General features: G+C 39.0%; 1 protein-coding gene across 1 annotated transcript in view; it reads left to right on the forward strand.

Annotated features, from left to right (window-relative positions):
• Positions 1-17,645, forward strand: part of GON4L (gon-4-like (C. elegans)) — a 104,569-nt gene that overhangs the window by 74,287 nt on the left and 12,637 nt on the right. Inside the window, exons 13-19 of the mRNA XM_008570858.1 lie at positions 4,148-4,188; positions 4,798-4,901; positions 7,684-7,882; positions 8,396-8,482; positions 9,559-9,730; positions 11,684-11,828; positions 13,461-13,611. Of these exons, the coding sequence (XP_008569080.1) occupies positions 4,148-4,188; positions 4,798-4,901; positions 7,684-7,882; positions 8,396-8,482; positions 9,559-9,730; positions 11,684-11,828; positions 13,461-13,611 (899 nt within the window). The remainder of the gene's footprint in view (positions 1-4,147; positions 4,189-4,797; positions 4,902-7,683; positions 7,883-8,395; positions 8,483-9,558; positions 9,731-11,683; positions 11,829-13,460; positions 13,612-17,645) is intronic.

The following is a 17,645-nucleotide window of genomic DNA, read 5'->3' on the forward strand; positions in this document are numbered from 1 at the left end:
ATGACCCTATTCAAAAAGTATCCACAACATAGAGAAAATAAGGTGTTAGCTGTTGACCAGGTTATTGAGAGAGCTTTATAAGCATCCAAAAACATTCACTCTGAGGGCTGGCCCGTGGCACACTCGGGAGAGTGTGTTGCTGATAACACCAAGGCCACGGGTTCGGATCCCTATATGAGGATGGCCGATTATCTCACTGACTGAGCCTGGTGCTGACAACACCAAGTCAAGGGTTAAGATCCCCTTACCGGTCATCTTTAAAAAAATAAAATAAATAAAATAAATAAGTAAAATAAAAGTAAAAAAAAGTATTTGCTGTGTACCTAAATAATGTAATTCTTTGTGCAAAGAAAATTATGTAAGTACAATCCTTTAGGATTTAATTCTATTTTATTGCTTTATTTCAACTTTCACTTTGTTTTTAAGATTAGAATACTATTTCTTTTATGAAGACTTTCCATTTATTTTGATATTTTATGACAATTGAGGTTAGAGTAAGCATTGAAAGGAAAACACCAGGAATCAAAGAGAAAATGTAGAATGAAAAGGCTTGAGGATTTAGGCTTTGAGAAAACTGTAAAGGAAGGTCTACGTAAGTACGAGAAAAACCAAGAAAATCTAGTGTCATAGAAACCAAGGGAAGAATCTTTGAAGAAGGAGGGACTGGTCAACAGTGTCATATACTGTTAAGGAAACATTTTCTGCTTGAAGCAATAAAGCCATCAGCTTGGAATATGCTTGCCTTCTCTTTTTGTCTGTTACTTTCTTCAGTTTACATATAATTTCTCAGGGAGATCCTCTTCAATTTGGATTGAGCTTCTTGCTTTGTACTCCCATACCACTTTTTATGTCCTTTATATACTCATCACTCTTATAATTACCTATTTAGTATCTATTTCTCCCTTAGACTGTAAGCTTTTCCAGGGCTTTGTGTATTTTATTGTCATAGAGCTGGTGTTTAGCACAATGCTGGCAATATTTGCCAATCTAATAGTGAATTTTTCTGAGATGCCTAAATGAGGGGGGCTATCTTTCTAGTCATAGAGTTCTGTAATCTTCAGTGAAAACTGGGATAGAATTTTAATTTTGTTACTGCCAGTTGTCTTCTTATGTCTGATATTATCCCATTTGATTATAATCCTTTAAATAGACTTACCCTTACATGGATGATTAAAATTAAAAAAATAAAAAGCACAGAATCACAGTTTGTAAAGTTCCCTGTCGTCTTATATTTTCCTCCCACTTGAGAATTTGTTTACTGCTCCTTTGATGTGGCCTTTTAGTCTCTGTTTTGATACCTCCAGTGACAGGGAGCCTGCAGATAGTGTGTTCTAATCTTAAATACCTTCTCAATTAACATTTTCCATATTGAACCCAAATCTACCTTTTATATTCCTCCTGTTTGTGTTTTGTTGCAAGAAAAGTAATTTACTGCCAAGCGTGCGTATTAAAAGACTTTTCTTTTCCTAAGTTTTTTCTTTCCTATGCAAAACATACCAAGGTTCTTCAGTTCTTCAAATGCCATAGTGTCCAAATCCTTTACCACCCACATACACTCTGGATTCTATCCTTTATTTTTTTTTAAGCATCTTCCCCATTACATTTTATTATGAAAAAAAATTTTTTTATTTAAAGATGACCGGTAATAGGATCTTAACCCTTGACTTGGTGTTGTCAGCACCACGCTGTCCCAAGTGAGCTAACCGGCCATCCCTATATAGGGATTTGAATCCATGGCCTTGTTGTTATCAGCACCACGCTCTCCCAAGTGAGCCATGGGCCGGCCGTTTATTATGAAATTTTTAAAGCGTATAGGGCCGACCCCGTGGCGCACTCGGGAGAGTGCAGCGCTGGGAGCACAGTAGCGCTCCCGCCGTGGGTTCGGATCCTATATAGGGATGTCCGGTGTGCTCACTGGCTGAGCTCGGTGCGGCCGGTCACTAAAAAGACAAAAAAAAAAAAAAAAAGCGTATAGAAAAGTTGAAAGAATTATATAGTGGACATCTATATACCTGCCACATAGTTTCTATAACTAACTTTTTTTTTTTTTCCTTTTTGTCTTTTTTCGTGACCGGTAACGGGATCGCAACCTTCAGTGTCGCGCCCGTACTGCAACCGGCAACGGGATTGCAACCCTCGGTGTCGCGCCCACACCGTGCTCAACCAGTGAGCGGACCGGTCTCTATATGGGATCCGAACCCTCGGCGGGAGCGCCGCTGCGCTCCCAAGCGCCACACTATACGGAGTGCGCCACCGGGCCGGCCCTCTATAACTAACTTTTAATGTGTATTTGTTTTATCATGCAGCTATCCATTTATGAATCTTTTTTGTGTGTGTGTGATGCAGATCAGAGTTGGTTATACTTCTAAACATTTCAAAATGCATATCATGAACTTGAGCTCAATATTTGTTTATAATTTTAGGGAAATTTACACAAACGTATTGTACAAATCTTAAGTGTACCATTCAATGAATTTTGACATGCAGACACCTGTGTAACCCAAATTCCTATCAGGATATAAAATCATCACTCCAGAAAGTTTCCCCATGCCCCTTCCAAGTCAATTCCACACCATATCTGCAGAGGCAACCACTGTTTTGATTTTTTTCTATCACGATTAGATCTGTCTGTTTTGAACTTCATATAAATGGAATCATATAGTATGTGCTCTGGGTGTAAGGCTTCTTTCACTCAGCATATTTCTGAGATATATTCGTATTGCATATATCATTAGTTCCCTTTTATTGATGAGTAGGATTTCATTGTATAAATATACTTCAGTTTATTTTTGTGTTGATGTATGCCTGGGCTATTTCCAGTTTTGTCTGTAATGAATAAAGCTGCTCTGAACTTTCTTTGCAAGCCTTTCTGGACATATGCTTCATTTTTTGTGGGTCAACTATCTAGGAAGGAATCATAGGTCATAGGGTAGATGTATGTTTAAATATATAGGAAATTGCCAGGCATTTTTCCAAAGTGGCTTTTTTATTTTACATTCTCATTAGAGTTCCAGTTGCTCCACATCCTCATCAATATTTGGATTTTAATTTTGTTATGCTGTCTTTTTTTTTTTTTTTTTTTAGGGTGGTTGGCCAGTACAGGGATCCAAACCCTTGACTGGAATGTTATAATTAACTGCCAGACCCTGTTATGCCACCTTAAAAAGGGCCTTTATAGAATTGATCACAGTGTTCTAAACGTGGTCGGAGACTCTGTTCTAGGTCAGTGATATGTTTGCCTTCTGGATGTGAGCACCATTTTGGAGCAGCTGTGTCATACTGAACTTGAAGTCAACCAAAATTTTCATGTCTTTTTTAGATTGTTTTTAAGCTGTGTCACCTTTTCATGCACTTAAGACACTGATTTTTAAAATCCTAAATGTAGGGCTTTAGATTTATCTCCATCATGTTTCATCTGGTTGATTTGAGAAAGTACAGAATTTTGAATATGTCATCAATTGGATTGGCAATCCCTTTCAGCTTTATATCATCCACAGATTGATAAGTGTTGTCTGGGTCTTCTAAATCATTGCTGGAGTTTTGAATAGTTGAACTATTATTTTTTATTTATTTATTTCTTAAAAAAGATGACCAGTAAGGGGATCTTAACCCTTGACTTGGTGACTTGGTGCAGCACCACGCTCTCCCATGTGAGTTAACCGGCCATCCCTATATAGGGATCTGAACCCATGGCCTTGGTGTTATCAACACCACACTCTCCCAAATGAGCCACAGGCCAGCCCTAATAGTTGAACTATTGACGAATAGTTCAGGTCCAAAGACCGGGTCCTATGACACATCGTTGGAGACTTGTCTCTTGACTCCCTTCTGTACTCTTTTGTTTGGATAGGCCAACGAAATATGAATTTATCTAACTGTAAAATTATCTAGCTCACATTTTCTGCATGTCTTCTTATTAGAATTTAAGCTTCGTGAGAATGGAACTCTCCCTTGTTCTCTCATGTATCCCAAACATCTAGAACAGGGATTGAAGATGTTTAATAAATGTTTTTGAATGAGTGAAGGATAGATAGGAGGATTTGTCTGATGCCTTGCTGAAAACAACATACATTGTCTTTATGGAATTCTCCTTATTGCAAAATGCAACTCATTTGTGCCAACAACATACTTTTTGGCTCTTTTGCAGAAAAGGAAGTGAATGAGCTGATGGAAGAACTGTTTGAAACTGTGAGTAATGATCCTTGGGTGAGAATATGGGATGGTAAAAGTAGATTCTCTAGCAAACTCTGTCTTTTGGTCCCTGGTATCCTCCCTACATAAAGGTGGTCTAACCATGCCAATTCTACTTTTAGTCCACCCAGGAAAGAAAATAGTGGCAACAGAATCTTGCCAACTCGTAAATTCTTGGTTATCCACATGTAAATTATTCTTAGTAAAATTTTCCATGCAAATTTTTGATGGCGTCCCCTACTCTTATTTGGTGTGTCCTTAAAGATTAACTAGTTTTAGACTACTCTGAGCACAAATAGTTACCTTTTTCATAAATTTGTCTCTTGTAAGATATTTCTGTGTAAGAAATTGGTCATTTTGAATTTTCCATGCTCTGTCCTTCCATTCCAAGTTGGCTGGTTGAGATACTTTCTTCCTAGCATAATAGTCATCCTGAGTGTGGCGTTGTGGTAGTCCTAAAGTGAGAAAGTTTCAAATGCAAGCTCTTTCTGGGTGCCAGCATTATTAACTGCCTGTAATCTGTAATCTGAACTTTTCCTTCTCACTGGTGGAGAGACTTTCATAGGCCCATTCCCCAGGAAAGCCCTCCTTTTCCTTTGCCCACAGTTCCAAGATGAGATGGGATTCTCCAACATGGAAGATGACGGCCCAGAGGAGAAGGAGCGTGTGATTGAGTCTCGGCCTAACTTTAACACTCCTCAAGCCCTACGGTAGGCTAGCCAAGATCTAGAGACTTTGAATGGAGGAAAAGTGTGCTTCTGAAAAGATTTTCAGAAATTGCAGTGAATAATTTCCCATCCGTGATTTGCTTTTGTTACTGACATAAGGATGCAGAGCCCTGTCGGGAGTTAGGTGTCAAGTGAAAAGTCTCCTTGTTTTGGGGCAGTGCAGCTATAGACCAAGCTGTATCTGTTTGGGAAGGGAGAAAAAACAGTAGCTGGCATCCACAGCAGCTTCTCCAGGTGTGTAGTGCTGGAGAAGTGTTAGGACTCTGCGTGGCCAGCCACAGAACCTACCCCAAATCATAATATTTGGTATGTCTCTCTTGTTTTCCTTATTTTCCATTATCATCAGGTAAATGTTACTGAAAGTTTGTTAGTCACTTAGACATTAATTGAGCAAGCTTTGAAGTACCTGCAGTAATACCCTTAGAGTCTGAAGCATACGTACTGACCCTTTCTCACGAAGTTGGCACTTGTTACACCATCCATAAAACAGAGGCTTTAGTTTCCCCCCCTATTTTTTTTTTTTTTTAAAGATGACTGGTGAGGGGATTGTAACTCTCGACTTGGTGTTGTCAGCACCACGCTCACCTAGTGAGCAAACCGGCCATCCCTATATGGGATCTGAACCCATGGCCTTGGTGTTAGCAGCACCGCACTCTCCTGAGTGAGCCACGGGTTGGCCCTTTCCCCCTATTTTTGTGATAGATTTACATCTGTGCTTTAATATATTGTTATCCATTGTCAGTAGCAGCATAGAATTATTAGATGTATTAGAGGTTAGGATGCAGTTTGTCCCACAGGTGGAACAAAGCAAAGCTAACAGACCAACAGCCTTTAATTAGTCGTGGTTTTTAACAGTGTTACCTAAGTAGGGAGCTTAGGATCCCTCTGAAAGCTAGGCCTTCAGGGATCTTGCAATTTAGTGAAAAAGACAAGATATACTAATCAATGTGTAAAAATGAAAAATACCAGTCATATTCAATTACAACAAATACCCTAATAGAACTACATCAAAAAATCTCAAGTTTACTAAGATTCAGTATTTGACCCATTTATTTTAAGTCATAGTTCATAGAACAAAATTCAGGTATAACAGAATGGAATCATTCCTCCTGGGATCTTATTATAATGGGATTTGATCTATATATTTTAGTTCCACTAATCAACTCTGTGTGACTTTTTAAAATTTGGGAATCATAGAACTAGTACTTTAAAATTCCTGTTAGTATTCGGTTATCTCCTTGTATTCAGTGGACTACTTGGGCTGCTGCTTGTTCTCTTTCAGTTACGAATACAAACCTGATTTAATCTTTAACTAAATAAAACATCATGAGGAAAGTGAGTCATCTGTGCTCCCCTTATCAACTATTTAAGTAGTACTTGTTAAAATTAGGTGCAGGCTATGTTTTCATTATCTATTTTTTTATGCTTCTGCTATTCTGTTCCTGTGATACTAGTGCAGAGTTTTCAGTTCTCAGAAAAAATCATACAAAGGACAGCCCCATGGTCTTTAGGTTTTTACTGTGTGCTGCCCAAACTAGCAGTGAATACTATAAAATGAAACGCAGTCTTCATCTCCAGACACTATTGAAAAAAGTTATTTAACTATTGCTACAACATAGGGGATTCCTTGAAATATGATAACCTGCTAGTCATAGCTACTTCAACAGATTTTATCTTGATTGCATAGGGTATCAGCATGTGCTTAATCACTTAAATGTATTGTTCCACCTTTACTTAAGAACCAGCATGCTAAGTATTTGCATTTTTGCTTTGGCCCTGGAAACAGTCTCTTTTTTAGGGGGTAGGGGTGGGAAGTTAGGGTTAGGAAACTTGGGAGAGGAGTTCAAAAGGCTAAAAGAAGATATTTTATTTTTATTTATGTATTTTTTGGCTGCTGGCTGGTTTTGGGATCTGAACCCTTGACCCTGGTGTTACCAACACCATGCTCTAACCAACTGAGTTAACTACCCAGCCCTAAGAAGATTTTTTTTTGTTTTTAAAGATGACCAGTAAGGGGATCTTAACCCTTGACTTGGTGTTGTCAGCACCACGCTCTCCCAAGTGAGCTAACCGGCCATCCCTTTATAGGGATCCCAACCTATGGCCTTGGTGTTACTAGCACCACACTCTCCCAAGTGAGCCATAGTCCAGCCCCCTAAGAAGATATCTTTATGGAGGGTGGTAGGGTAATATTTGAACTAACTTCTCAGTTATAGTCATCTAAAGTACCATATATTTTACTATATCTTTTCCCTGCTTTATGCTAGAAGGTCTCTGACTTTTTAAGAAAGGAAGGCAGGACAGTCTGAAAGGATAGAGAGATGGGACAAGGTAGACCTGGGATGGGAGCTACAGGTAAATTAGAGAACAATTGCTATACTTTCAGAAGATTCTATTTTGCTGAAAATAATAAGTCCTAGATTAATGTGGATATCAATGTGATGCAGGAATGGCAAGTTCCCATTAGCTCCTTGGGTGCTTTGTTATCTACATGTTTCTCTGTTCCTAGATTTTTGTTTAATTTTCTCTTCATTTGTATATTACAGGAGTAATAGTAAGCATGGTGGGTGGGGGGGTGGTTAGTTCAGAGTCATTTGAATCTTTGCTAATAACTTTGGGAAAAGATTTGTTGGTTAAAGTGGGATTTTGGGATTGGCAGTAAATGGAAATTGTTGAGGCTCTCTTAGCACACTGTTAGAAGGAATTGGATGTGCTGTGAACCTAGGGAAATGTTCAAATTCAGCCATCTCCCTGTTGGGGATAGGTTTGAGGAACCACTGGCCAACTTGCTAAATGAACAACATCGGACAGTGAAGGAGCTACTTGAACAGCTGAAGATGAAGAAATCTTCAGCCAAACAACAGCAGGAGGTAGAGAGGGTTAAGCCCCAGAGTGAGAAAGTTCATCAGACTCTGATTCTAGACCCAGCACAGAGGAAGAGACTCCAGCATCAGATGCAGCAAGTAAGACTCTTCTTAGTAATATTAAAATTGAATTATCCCATGGCCTGACACTGAAGCCAAAAATTAGCAGCTGTGTAAAAGTCAGAGATAGATATCTTACTACCCATTGAAACCATGAACCATAGGATCTTCACATCAATTAGGACCTTGAGAGGTCATCATGTTCATGCCCTTATGGCTCAGGCAAGAAAGCAGGTAAGACTCTGGTAGTGTTCAGAATTGTAGGTTACAAAGAGGCTTTAGTAATACATTCTGAAATTTAATGGCCTTTGTTGCCAGAAGTAGTTTTTTCCTCTTTCTAATCTCAGTCTGATTTGAGGTTAAATTTACTCCAGTTCTGTAATTTTGCTCAAGGGAACATATCTGAGAAATTCGATCCTAGGTTGTTTTCATAGTCTCTCCAGAAAGCAAAATATATGTGATAAAGTTGCAAATGTCTTCGTAAGATGTCTCTGGGTTCCTGAAATAGCAATTTCATAACACGTCACTGTATTATTTTCTTTCCCTCCCCAGCACGTTCAGCTCTTGACGCAAATCCACCTTCTTGCCACCTCCAACCCCAGTCTCAATTCGGAGGCCAGTACCACCAGGATATTTCTTGTAAGGTTCTAAATATCCCTAACTCTAAAGACACGAGTATGAAATTAACTTGGCAAGTCATTTGTCACAGTTATTCACTGATCGTAATCTACACTTATTCTTTTCTCCTAGATGTTTTTGGTTGCTATGCATATACTTTCTCCTGTGTCTTCTTCCTATTTTTGCTGAAAGAATATAGACCACTGATTCCCATGAAAGGGGAGAAAGTATATTCAATTTTCTTTCTTTTTTTCTGGGCTACTGGCTGGTATGGGGATCCGAACCCTTTACCTTGGTGTTGTAACACTGCACTCTAACCAACTGAGCTAACTGGCCAGCCCCTCAATTTTCTTAATACTCTTCTCATGTTTTTATTGGATCCTCCTCCTCATCTTTAGATCCACCCTTACTTCTTAGGTTTTTAGTACTGCTATTCTTTTTATAGACGTTTAATTCATTGTCCATTCATTAGGCTCTTTTAGTGTTTTATACATTGAATTAATTTTGCTCATAACATTTTGAAGTATTTTGAAGGGCGAACTTTTAAACTTGAAATTATAAACTCTATAAGAATTGTCCCTGAACTTTCAGACAGGTAATTGATGATACTCTCTGCTTCTTGGGTAAGTCTCTTTGGAGTTTGAGTAGTATATTTACTAGTACTCAAAGCTTCCTTGGCGGTCAACAGGGTATGTTTACCTCTTATTGTGTTAAGAGGATTTAGAGGAGTACGTTGTTGTAGGTGTTATTCAGAGACACCAACAGCCAAAAAAAATTTCATAAGTAATGGCCCTCATTCTTGAGCACCTTAATTTGAGCTTGGGAGCTAGACCATACATCCAAAAGCTGATGAGGAACACTCAATCTAAGAATAAAACAAGAATGAATGAGTGTATCACAAACGTAATCCCTGAGTGTCTGGGGACTGAGCAAAAGCATTCTTAATGGAATAAGGTTAATTGTGAAAGACTTTATGATGATTTTCACCTTTTTTTATCCTATAGCGGGAAGGACAGTTTTCTCATTCAGAGGCTAAGGGCTACTGGCATTAATTGTCTGGAATTGTCTTAGATCTCCTTTGTGTCCTGTTTTCCCAGAAAGAACTGGGAACCTTTGCTCAAAGCTCCATCGCCCTTCACTATCAGTTCAATCCCAAGTTTCAGACCTTGTTCCAACCGTGTAACTTGATGGGAGCAATGCAGCTCATCGAAGACTTCAGCACACATGTCAGCATTGACTGGAGTCCTCGTAAAACTGTCAAGAAGACTGGTAGGGGACAGATGTGTCAACTTTAAATTTTTACTTGCAGTGAGAACTGGGAGTCTTATCCCATAGATAATTTCCTAGGAATGGAGGACACAGGATGTTTGTGATTTCTTTCTTCTTTCTTTTATCTTCCCTTTGTACTCATTATCTAAGTTCTAAAATTACATGATAATATTTGGGCTTAGATAAGGCATGGAGGCAGCGGACAGGATAAGGGAAGGGTGTGGAGGGAAGAGATGTGGGACTCGGTGCTAAGAGGTGGACTTAAATGATATGAGGGTAAGTATTAGGAGTCAGATCAAGACAAACTGGGGTTTGGTAAAGAGGAAAGTCAAGTGGTAAAGTTTAGTCATGTTTAGGTTTTTACTTTCTTATTCATTAAGATCAACTCATTTAATTTCACATAATGATTATATGGTAGGTGGTATTCCATTTTGAATAAAATGTTGATTTGTGTGTTAGGCACAAGTTAGAGATGTTGTACATTTTCCATGTTCAATATTTTAAAGAAATTTGCAGGTTTAGTTTCTGTCTTGCAATTAGTTGAGTGTTTTTTTGAGAAAGTATTTGCTGTTCCCTTAAGCCAAAAATTTTGCTTCTGATTTGCTTCCTGATTTAGCAGATTAGTTGTGGTTTGTTCTGGGCTTGGGTTTGTCTTTGGATTTGATTTTAAACCCCTGAGTCTTCTAGTTAAATTGAATATGGTTGGGGCCGGCCCAGTGGCGCACTCGGTAGAGTGTGGCGCTCCCGCCGAGGGTTCAGATCCCATATAGAGACCGGTCCGCTCACTGGTTGAGCGCGGTGCGGGCGTGACACCAAGGGTTGCGATCCCGTTGCCAGTTGCGGTAAAGGCACGACACCGAGGGTTGCAATCCCGTTACTGGTCACGAAAAAAGACAAAAAGGAAAAAGTAATAAAAAATTAAAAATAAATAAATAAATTGAATATGGTTGAATTTTTTTTTTTTTTTAAAGATGACTTGTAAGGGGATCTTAACCCTTGACTTGGTGTTATCAGCACCACACTCTCCCAAGTGAGCCATGGACCGGCCCCTGAATATGGTTGAATTTAAGAGCATTATGTCATAGAGACTGATCCTAAATTATTTTAATAGCTATTTGTTCTTAATGAAAATGTGATATAACACCAAACTATAGTAATAACTTACGCATCTAGCTCATCTTTGTTTTTGGTGGCTGGCTAGTACAGGGATCGAACCCTGGACCTTGGTGTTATCAGCACTGTGCTCTAACCAACTGAGCTAACCAACCAGCCCATAACTTACACACCTAGTGTTCTTTGTTTTTCTGCCAGGGATATAAAAATAACACTTCGGGTAGGAGAAATATGGATAAGGTAGTTCTTGTCTCTGGAAATGCAGAGATGCCTGAAATTGAGAGGCTTCGATGGGAAGACAGAAATGAATGAGACTGAATCGTCTCATTCCTTTTATGATTTTTTTGTTCCCAACCTCAGGAGGAATCTGAGAGAACTTAATGAAAGTTAAGTAAGAATCAAATAGAAAAAAATTTCGAATACCAGATTTGTGAGGGAGATTAAAGAAGTTGGAATCTTATCCTGGAAGAAAGAAAGCATTGTTGAAGGTCTCTTATCCTTCAAGGATTTAAAGGGGGAAGGAGGTAAAAAAGTTTTGAGCATACACTATGTGCCAGGTATTACTAGGTGGTTTTTAAGTATTTATGTTACTTAGTGTGTTAAGTGTTCCACATAGGAAAGAGTAAGAGAATCAACTTTTATTGACATTGAGTTGAGTAGGACTCCCTTCAGGCATAGTGTTAGGTTGAGAAAAGCACAAACTTTCTGGGCAGGGTGGGTGGGAGGGGATCAAGTTAGATAATGGCAGCTCTACCTAAATGTAAAAATGTAATTCACAGGTTTTTGTGAAGCCCTCTTTTGTTCCAGAATTGGATTTATCACAGATTTTTTTTCTTATAGCCTGTGAATTTCCCTGTTTGCCAAAGCAAGTGGCTTGGATCCTGGCCACAAGCAAGGTTTTCATGTATCCAGAGCTACTTCCAGTGTGTTCCTTGAAGGCAAAGAATCCCCAGGATAAGATCATTTTCACCAAGGCTGAGGACAAGTAAGTGTACTGTGGACATCAAATGAACAGAATAGACCAAGGAGAAGACATAATTCTTCTTGAGGAGCTTAAGGGAAATAAGATATGTATAAGACATTGACACAAAAGACAAAAAGATGGTGCCAAAGTTATCAAAAAAAAAGAAAAAAGCGGTGCAGATGGACAGAGTTCTGTAGTTAGTGCTTGTTCTAGCAATGCCAAGTACTGTTCTTTTGGGGGATGCCACACACATTTTTGAAATATTTTGAATCATTATTTTATTTATTGTAAAACCAATCTTGTGATACTATTAAAAGAAATTTTTCAAAGGTTAAAGTTTCTATCTATTATCCTGCCACCCCAAATGATGGTTTTTCTCTTTGCATTTCTTATATAACTACTGTCGATTTAAGTAATTTTGTTTTGCTTTTTTAATGTAACATCTTCTTGAAATTGTTTTTCTATGCTATGACATTGTCCTTTTTTTTCTTTTTGGTTGTTATCTTTTATTTTTTTATTTTATTTTATTTTTTTTTGTCTTTTTTCCATGTCCGGCACCGGATCGCAACCCTCAGTGTTGCCCCCGTACCGGACCGGGGACCGGCAACGGGATCGCAAGCCTCGGTGTTGCTCCCGCGCCTCGCTCAGCCAGCGAGCGGGAGCCGGTCTGTATGTGGGATCCGAACCCTCGGACGGGAGCGCCGCCGCGCTTCCCAAGCGGCGCACTATCCAGTGCGCCACCGGGCCGACCCGTGGTTGTTATCTTTTAAAGTGGTATTTAATGGCCATGTAATAGTCCCTTTATTGCCATTTTTTTTTCTCTTGTTTTGCTATTGTGAGTAAGGCTTCACCAAAGATTTTGTGCATAGTTTTTTTTTTTTTTTGGCTGTTGGCTGGTAGAGGGATGAACACCCTTCATCTTGGTGTTACAAGGCTATGATACTTTTAAAGTCTTTTGATTTTATTCCTGTACTTTTTTTTTTTTTTTTTTAAAGATGACCGGTAAGGGGATCTTAACCCTTGACTTGGTGTTGTCAGCACCACGCTCAGCCAGTGAGCAAACCAGCCATCCCCATATAGGATCCGAACCCACGGCCCTGGTGTTATCAGCACCACGATCTCCCGAGTGAGCCACGGGCTGGCCCTTGATTTTATTCCTGTGGGTAAATTCTTAAGTGCAGGATTATTTGATAAATGTTGTGAACATTTTTATGGCTATTGATATATATTGCCAAACTGCCGTCAGCAAATATGTACATATGTAACCATAATTGTATACGTTATGTTGGAAGGTAGTATTGGTGCTGATTTAATTTGTGTAACATGGTACCTATTATTTATTTTATTAGAATCATTCTCCTTCTTTGTATTCCTTTTTACTTCTTTTGTATTATTAATATAAAGCTCATTATAATCTGATTTTATGCCTAATTTTTCCTATTCCCACTTAATTGTGAACTTCTGTTTGATTATTATTCACAATACTTATTAGCACTCACTAAATGTCTGAAATTTTCTGTTGAGTAGCCATCAACCTGTATAAGAATTAGATGTAGAAAAAGTGGATTATAAAATATGAGGAGTTAGTCTGGGGAGGCTTTTTAGAAGAAAGGACTGTGAAGTGAGATTTAGTGTCAATTGTTTCTTTCTTAGTTTGTTGGCTTTAGGACTGAAGCATTTTGAAGGGACTGAGTTTCCTAAGCCTCTAATCAGCAAGTACCTTCTAACCTGCAAGACAGCCCACCAGTTGACAGTGAGAATCAAGAACCTCAACATGAAACGAGCTCCTGACAACATCATTAAAGTGAGTGCTTTCTGCGTGCTCCACTTGGGTACCTTGCCTGTGTGAACTCATTCTTTTCTTCTCAGTCTCAATGGAGAGAGGGATCTTCTTTTATCTGAGGCTAATGCCTCCCACCTATGCAATAGATTAATTCCCCTCTTGTCTTTTCAGGGACATGGATTCATTATTTTCTTCTGGAGTGTCTTCATCTTCTTCCTCTCTTAAAAAACTGTTTAAGTCCTAAAAGATTCCACGAACCCATGTTTCCCTCTAGCCATATATTCTCTCTTTCTTTTACTGTAACCTTCTTGAAAGATTAAACAATTCTTATATCCTGCTCCTTAACTCTTCTTTTTTATTTAGAAATCTATATCAAAGTTATACAGTATATACTTTTAAAAGCCAAATAGTTCTATGAGGCTTATCATAAAAAAAAAATTCTTTTCTGCTCTTTTCCTGCTAACCAAGGTTTTTTTGGGGTGGGGATGGTGTATTTACCTTCATATCTAGGTAGCATGCTTTTAATTGCTACATCTTGATGTTTTGGATTTAGACCTTATTTTTAATTTAAACCATGGAAGCTGAGGATTTAGCTCTTTCCTTACTTCTTACTCCTTCCACAAATTTGTATATTTTCTGTTTTCCAATCTTCTCACTAGAATTATATCACAATTTTGGTAGCATTCAGAGTTTTCTTTTTTTTTTTTTTTTTTAAAAGATGACCGGTAAGGGGATCTTAACCCTTGACTTGGTGTTGTCAGCACCACGCTCAGCCAGTGAGCGAACCGGCCATCCCTATGTGGGATCCGAACCCGGGGCTTTGGTGTTACCAGCACCGCACTCTCCCGAGTGAGCCACGGGCCGGCCCAGCATTCAGAGTTTTCATTATAAACATTATAAGGACTATGTAAGTTAATAATCGCATTTTTAGGGGTGGGGTGGGACTTGGTTTTATTAGGTAGTTATTACCAGATCAGCACTAAAGTCTACTTAAGTTTTGTATGTGTGTTTTCAGTGTTCTAGCGTTCTTGGTGTTCTGTCATTTTCATCTTGAAGAAATCACTCCATGGGCCCTCTGAATTCCATTCTAAGCTTGTTGCTCTCTTGGCTTGCTGCACCAATGTCTTCTTGTGCTTTTTTTTCACCACCATCCTGAAGATTCCTTTTGCCTCTTACTTGTGTTGGATCCTCTTATTTCTTGAATTCTACATCTCTTTAGCTTTACTTCCTTATTTTAGTAAAGCAAATCTGAGTAGCACTCTGAGGAACAATGCTTGAGAAGTAAATTTTTAATCTTTAAACTGTCCCTGTTCATGGTCTTTGGATTGTACCAATGTCAGTTTCCTGGTTTTGATATTGTTTTATAAATCTGATTTGTATATATTATTCTTGTTAGTATGTGTCTAGTTTCATCCATGATGCTAAGCACTTGATAAAACTCTTTTACTCTAGAAACTTATATGTTCCAGTTTTGAGGACATTTTTTTGAATTATGTATTGGTGGTTTCTTCCCCTAAGTTTGTCTGTTCTGTCTTCAATGCTCAGTAGTAGTCAGGTGTTCTCTTTTTTGTTGTTGTTTTTAAAGATGACCGGTAAGGGGATCTTAACTCTTGGCTTGGTGTTGTCAGCACCACACTCTCCCAGTGAGCGAACTGCCCATCCCTATATAGGATTTGAACCCGTGGCCTTGGTGTTATCAGCACCGCGTACTCCCAAGTGAGCCATGGGCTGGCCCTGTTGTTGTTCTCATTAGAAAAATGCTGGAAACCTCTTGTGCTCCTCTCATGCTGTAGTTCTCTTGTTAGCAAATCTTCCCACAAACTGCCTCAGTTGGTGATTTGTTCAGTCAGCTAACTCCTGGATAATTTGTTTTCCAGAAAATATTCAAACAGTATTAAAGTAGCTCTTGGAGAAAATATACAAAGCCTCTCATTCCTTTTTGATTTATTAATTGAAGGTGCTGCTTGGAATTCATAGTTTAAATTTTGCATTTGTGTTTTAAAAGCTTCACCAAGAAAAAAGCTAAGCTTTGTAAAAGAGTTTATCTATGTTAAACTGGCAGTTAGACATATTTTTTTATAATGTTCATGACTGCCGTGACTGGTTATCAGCTTGAAATTTACCGTCTTTCCATATGCAGTGCGCCACCGGGCCGGCCCAGCACCACACTCTTTCAAGTGAGCCATGGGCCGGCCCTTTTCTTGTATTTTTTTAATCAACATAATACTTCTGCCCTAAACTATGCCTAGTAGCCTCGCTCCAGAGATCATACTTTCCTGCAAAACTTCTTCCTGGGTAGGGGATGGAGCTGTCACCTGGCCTCACTAAATGGTAGATGGAAATTAGGGGTCTAACTGCTTCATCAACAGATTTTCAGTCTGTCCTCCTCATGTTTACCTGTTTCCACTTCCAGCCTTACCTCCACTTATAGGGGTAACTAGTGTCTTATTCTTTTGCCTGTCTTTGATATAAATTTAGTTGGCCCTTAACTTTCTCCACTTGGGATTCAGTTTTCTGCATTCTCTTGTATTAGTTACCTCTCAGCCACCTGCTTTTCAGCTTCAAAGGTATTATTGCTTTCGTCTTTTCTCTCTCCGTGTAGGCTTCCACTTTAAAAAAAATTTCCTTTTTTTTGTTTTCATGGAGTTTCAAGAGGAAACAAAGCCAAATGGATGTGTTTAATCTACCTGTTTTAACAGTAAGTTTCTCCTTGACTCTAACCTATGAAACTGTGGATATTATTCCACAGAGATCTCTGTTTATTTCCCAACTGGCGTATCCTATGGACACTTTTCTTATCCTATTTAACTTTGCAGTTGATGCTGTCGTTCACGCATTCCTTCTTCAGTCTCCCTATTATCTTCTGTGATATCAGGCCTCTTACCTCAGGCTGCTTCTTCATGAACTCATCTCTTCTGCTCTACCCTTAAATGTTAGTGCCCCACAGTGAATTCACAGTGTGCAGTCCCATCCAAATCCATGATTTTTAGTATGACCTGTCTTCTTCTTCTTCTTTTTTTTTTTTTAAGATGACTGGTAAGGGGATCTCAACCCTTGGCTTGGTATTGTCAGCACCACGCTCAGCCACTGAGCCAACCGGCCATCCCTATATAGGATCCGAATCTGTGGCCTTAGTGTATCAGAACCACACTCTCCCAAGTGAGCCATGGGCCGGCCCTGTATGACTTGTCTTCTGATGAGCCTCACATCTGTATCTTCAGTCCAGATTTCTTTTCTGGGTACCACCTTAGCGCAGCCAACTGTTTAAGGAATTTTCAACTTAGTTGCTTCACTGACTCCTCAAACTGAACTTATGTCTCTCTGTGCACACTGCAATTGTTGCCATTGCTATCACCACCAATAGCAAGCTCCCCTCTCCCTAGCTTACTCATTCTGTGATCTATGTCTTTGTATATGACACTAATGTCTAGCCATCCTCTCAATCCAGAAACCTTGGCCTTATCCTTGACTCCTGCTTGATCAGCACTATATGTCATAAGTCACCAAGTCCTCAGTTTTCTTACTCTATTTCCTACTCTGTTGATTTTCTTATACCTAGATTAACACAGCAGTTTTCTAAGTGGTGGCACTAATTCTGGCCCCAATAATTCTGCCCTTCACATTGCTACCATAGCTGTCTCTATCTAATCTAAAGTTCAGACTGCTTGGCATGGCATAGAATGCCTTCCCTGCCTACCTTTGACTTTGTCTCCAGAAGTCTCTCCACATTCCTTTAGTTCTCCAGACTAATATCCTTGTAGTTCTTTTAACAAATCCATGATTTTGCACTTGTAGTATACTCTGCCCTCCCCTACTTTATGTAGGAAATTCTGTTCCATTAAGATTCATCTTTATTTGTACTTGCTCTGGAAAAATCTTTTTTGTCCAAGTTTGATTTGTGTGTCATTTTTTGTGCACATCTTTGTCCATTTTTAAAACGTGGAATGTCATTCTTGACTATCTTTCCCGCTAGTCTATAATCTCTATCAGAGCAAGAATTGCTTCTCTTGTCTGTGTGCTTAGCTTATAGCATAGTGCCTGGCACATAGAAAGCA

This window comes from Galeopterus variegatus, unplaced genomic scaffold (assembly GCF_000696425.1).
Source record: "Galeopterus variegatus unplaced genomic scaffold, G_variegatus-3.0.2 Scaffold33, whole genome shotgun sequence".
Classification (NCBI taxonomy): domain Eukaryota; kingdom Metazoa; phylum Chordata; class Mammalia; order Dermoptera; family Cynocephalidae; genus Galeopterus; species Galeopterus variegatus.